This window comes from Pinus tabuliformis, chromosome 3_1 (assembly GCF_031772625.1).
Source record: "Pinus tabuliformis cultivar Carrire ecotype Pingquan chromosome 3_1, CPIR1, whole genome shotgun sequence".
In the NCBI taxonomy this organism is placed as follows: domain Eukaryota; kingdom Viridiplantae; phylum Streptophyta; class Pinopsida; order Pinales; family Pinaceae; genus Pinus; species Pinus tabuliformis.
In genome coordinates, this window is record NC_142301.1 from 132,288,989 (window position 1) to 132,293,728 (window position 4,740).

At 38.1% G+C, this 4,740-nt stretch overlaps 1 protein-coding gene across 1 annotated transcript; it reads right to left on the reverse strand.

Annotated features, from left to right (window-relative positions):
* Positions 1-3,500: 3,500 nt before the first annotated feature.
* LOC149186119 (uncharacterized) lies at positions 3,501-4,100 on the reverse strand. The gene has a single exon (XM_089409234.1). The coding sequence runs from the start codon at positions 4,098-4,100 to the stop codon at positions 3,501-3,503; it is 600 nt and encodes a 199-aa protein (XP_089265360.1).
* Between the last annotated feature and the right edge of the window lie 640 nt (positions 4,101-4,740).

Consider the following 4,740-nt stretch of genomic DNA (forward strand, 5'->3'; position numbering starts at 1 on the left):
ACTAAACCTAGCGAAGGAGAAGGAAGAAAAATTCACCATCATTCTCTCACACGTGCCAATCTAGAGTTTCTACAGTGGAAGCCAAAAATTGATTGTAAGGGAGGACAAAAATTACAGTCACAATTGCAGGACTGAAACATTGATCAAAAAAGAAGTTGCAACCATTGTGAATCAAATTTGACTTGGGTTGACATAGTGAAGGACAAACTCATCAAAGGAGAGGTTAAATTGGTCTTGGAGGAGTCTTGGTCAAGGTACTTAGGTCTTGGAATTCTTAATTTGTAGATTCTATAAGAAGAAAACAATTCTTGTGGGTTTTCGTCTTAAGAGGAGAGGTTTTGGCCCTGGCTCACAACATATTTTTTGTGTCCTCTTGTCTCTTTGATCTTCTTTCTTTGGTATCTATTTGATGATATAATAACACAATAATAATCAAGTTAAAGAAGAATCTAAATATAAGTACATAAAGTTAAGTAAAAGAAAATCACAAGCAATTATCAAAGTAAGAGAAATCACCTTAATCTAGATACCCTAGAGTTCTCAACATGGTATCAGAGCTAAGGTGACAACAACAAGGAAAGGAAGCTTGAAGATCATCTAATTGAAGAAGGATACATAAGGTCCGAGCACAAGGAAAGCATCAAGGAGGACTATCCATCTCATACCAAGGATAATATCATCTAGAAGGAACAACATTTTGAAGAAGACCTCAAAGACCCTACCTCCATTCAAAGAAGTAATATACACTTGAAGAATTATTGGGAATCTTACACATTCTACAATCATCAACCAAAGGAAGCAAGAAACAGAACTTAAACATCACCAAATAAATCAAAGTGATCTCCCTCACATTAAAGAAAGGATCACATCTCAAACATCCTTGAATAAGATCATATTTCCCTATCTTGAAGAAGAAGCATTATCTTTTAAAGAAAGAAAATCAACAAGAAGTCAATCATCAATAATGAGGCATCTTCAATTATCAACAACAAAGGAGTAGTGTAAGACAACATCATCAAGAAGACACCAAGTTGAAGATTTCATCATCAAAGAATCATCTTCACTTGAGAAGTAAGTATTCTACATTTTATGTCTCAATCTACTATGACTTATTTTTGCAAGGAAGACAACAAACTTGTTGGATCATCAAATTTCCTTGCACGGAAGAAGAGACTATAATTGATCCTATTAGAAATGAAGTTAGTGAATATGTCACATGATCAATTACCAAACCTTCTCAAGAGCAATATCAAGCACTATTAAAGTATATGAAAGGAGAGATAAGGGCTCAAAGAATCTTCAAAGAATCAATCAAGGATTCTCTCATCCCTTATGTAGCAAAGTTGAAGACAACAAAAGTGATGTATGAAAAATTCATGGTAATGTTCTCTGTAAGCATTGCAAGAGAAATTATATCATTAAGAACCAAACTATACAAGATGAAGGTATCAAAGGAAGAAAGAGTAGCCTCATAACTTATGAGAGTATCTCAAATAAAATACCTACTACAAGAGCTAGGAGAAGCAATGTATGATTGAGACATGACCACCATTGTGCTCAATGCATTACCAGATGAATGGGAAAACTTTGTGTCAAGTATCTATGGAAAGAAGGAAACTACCCATTTCAATTATCTATGGTCATTATGAAAAATTGAAGAAACCAAATTGAAGACAAAAAACGATGGTGGATCAAATGAACAAACACAAGAATTTGCAACTATGGCAAGGAGGAAAGGGAAATTTGGAAAGTTTGAGCCTCGAAAGAAATTTCAAAAGGAAATTGATATGTCTAAAATTCAATGCTATGAGTGTAATGAATATGGGCATTTCAAAAGGAATTTTCCTAAACTCAAGAAGGACAACAAGAAGACAAAGGAAATAAATGAAGCCCATATCACCAAAGAAGTAGAAGAACCAGAAAAAAAATAAAATAAAATAAAATAAAATAAAATAAAAAATAAAAAAATCAAAGAGCAAGGAAGTGAAAGACCTTTATTATGACTGAGATAACCTCCTTCACTTAGTTATTTTTAGTTTGTAGAAGATAACAATTATGATGGAAATCATCTCAAGAAAGATAGGATGCATTATAGATGGCATCATCATAGAGGCATGGAAGGATATCTAAAGTAGAAGTCTATATGGTTGAATCAGTCATAGTACATGATGGAAGGGAAGTAGCTCATGGCGTCTTCATTACAAGCATAGAAGGATAATTGAAGTAATTGGTTGAGTCGTTGGAGAAAGTCATCTAGCAAGATAGGAAGACAAAAGTTTGTCTCACTTCATCATCATTAGTAAGAAGCATTTGTAGAATAAGGATCATCAAGATCCCCCATTGGAATCTTTGTTAAAAGATTCACCTCTACTTAGAAGAAGCAAGTATCTCACAGATAGTCTACATTCCACTTTATGTGGGACCCACAATTTAGAAGGATGATGGTATGATGCTAAAAATGTGTAGCATGTCAAGTTGGTTGACTTGTATTCTCATCTTCAAGCTAGGAAAGGAAGCTACTAAAAAGGAAGTCTAGATTACCAAAAGAAGGAAGATGTATGTATATATTTGATAGATAAAATCATGTCATCGTATAGTTGCAAATAGTATGGTTGAATTCTATATCACGAGCATGATGAAAGAAGAAGAAAATCTTCCATTAGAATGATGCATGAAGGCATGTAGACAATGTGCCTTGAACTCTTCTACATATTGACAAAGATGAAATCAACATAATATGACCTCATGAAGAATATGAGGTGGTTGGAAACCATGGTTTCTATGATGAGGGAACTATGTATGGAATATCCTGAGGAAGTAATATGTGAAGAAAGGTGAAAGAAGAGTTTGTGAAAGATGTATCTATAGTCACGTAAGATAAGATAAGAAACCAACATCTAATAATCATTAGAAGGATTAACTATGACATCTCCATGGAGAAGGTATGAAGACCCTGATATGGTTTCATACGATATGAGAAAGGATGTTGATGTTGTAGGTGTCATGAAAAAATGCCATCATAAAGATGTAACCTTTTTTTTTGTAAGGTTCAGCGAGACTTTATATTAATAGAATACAATAAAATACATGATGCAGAGTGGGATTCGATGGTACCTCCCTTTGTCTGCCTTTGTACAACTGAGCTGGTCTAGTCTCTGCTCTCACTCTCTCTCTTTTTCTTTTTTCTTTTTTTCTTTTTTCCTTCGAGTGGGTCGTTTGCAGCTTGTATAATCGTCAGTAGATGCATATATGGAAGAATCAAAGGAGCCTGACATTTGCTATGCTTGCTGGTCTACCTTGTTTATGGTGTGGCATTTCTCTCTGAGTTCCCCCTTCTCCAAGTCTTGCCAGAGGATGTGATAGTCTTCCCTATTGGACTGAACGCCAACATTGGCTATGGTGTCGACCAGCTTATTTGCAGTTCTTCTGACTGCTTGAAAGGTAATGCCTTGAATGTTTCCAAGATGGACTTGCAGATCCTTCAGGATTACCGAGAGCCCTCAACTGGGTGTGATCTTGTCCACTTGAGTGCCATTTTGAAGTTTTCTCATCATCTTGATGACAATCTCTGAGTCTCCTTCCACTACCAGGGGTAGAAATTTGTAGTGGTTAGCCAGGGTGATGCCTTTGATGAGAGCAATCAGTTCTGCAGCGTTGTTGGTGTTGTTTCCTAGATTGCCATGGTAGATAAGCTGGATATTCCCCGTGTGGTCCCTGATTGCTCTGCTGTACCCGGCTTTTCCCGTGTTTTGCTTTGACGCGCCATCGAAGTTTAGTTTGAACGTTGGAAATGGAGGTGTTCCCCATTTTTCTTGCTTCATCGCTTCTGTGGTCTGGTTCCTGCCTATAGGAGTGGCCTGGGCTTTGAGATTGAGGATTTGGACAATCCTTTGATCCTTTGGTGATAGGTTCCCCTCTTGTGGCATTATGTCCATGGCGTGGATCATTTCTGTTATTAGCTGCCTCGTTTTTTCCGTTAACCTATCCACTGACATCGCAAAGTTCTTAAAGATTCGAGCATTGCGCTCTTTCCAGAGAATCCATACCACGGCTCCCGGAATGAGGTTCCATGCCCTGTTGATCAGATTATTGGTGGACATGGAGGATCACCAATTGCTCAAGGTAAGGCAGATCGAGTCTATGTTTCTGTTGGTTTGCCTGAAGATAAAAGCTATATCATCCCATAGCGCACAGGTGGTGGGGCATGTGTTGAGAATGTGGTTGAGCATTTCATTATCATTCTCACAGAGGGCGCATCGAGAGGGTCTGATGAAACCCCATCACTGTAGATTGTTCCAAGTAAGCGCTCTATTGTGCATGACCAGCCAGGAGAACAGGGTTATTTTGGGCCAAGTGCCTCTGGTCCAGAGGGCGTGCCATCTGGGGTTCGGTTGCCAGTCAGGTGAAGCAGCGATGATTCTGTAGGCTTCTTTTAGATTGAAAGTTCCTTTAGAATTGTTTCCCCATCACAAGATGTCTTCTCTAGTTGAGGTGAGGATCCTGCGTTGTTCTAGCTGTTGTAGGAGTTGTTCTATATTTCCATTGTGGTCTTGAGTTGGCCATTGATCTTTGGTTAGCCATTTTTGCCAAGTGGTGATCACTGTTTGGGGTTGCCAATAATCTTCTACCTTTTTTAGCCCTACCTCTTGCATGTGATTTTTGAGTGTAGTCCAATCTGGGTGGTCCAGAGGAGGGAGTTGCTGCCAAGCATCCTCCCAAAAGAGGGCAGTGTTGCCTTGG

Excerpts from the sequence above, each read along its gene's own strand:
- LOC149186119 (XM_089409234.1), bottom strand. The coding sequence starts at position 4,100 with ATGTCCACCAATAATCTGATCAACAGGGCATGGAACCTCATTCCGGGA.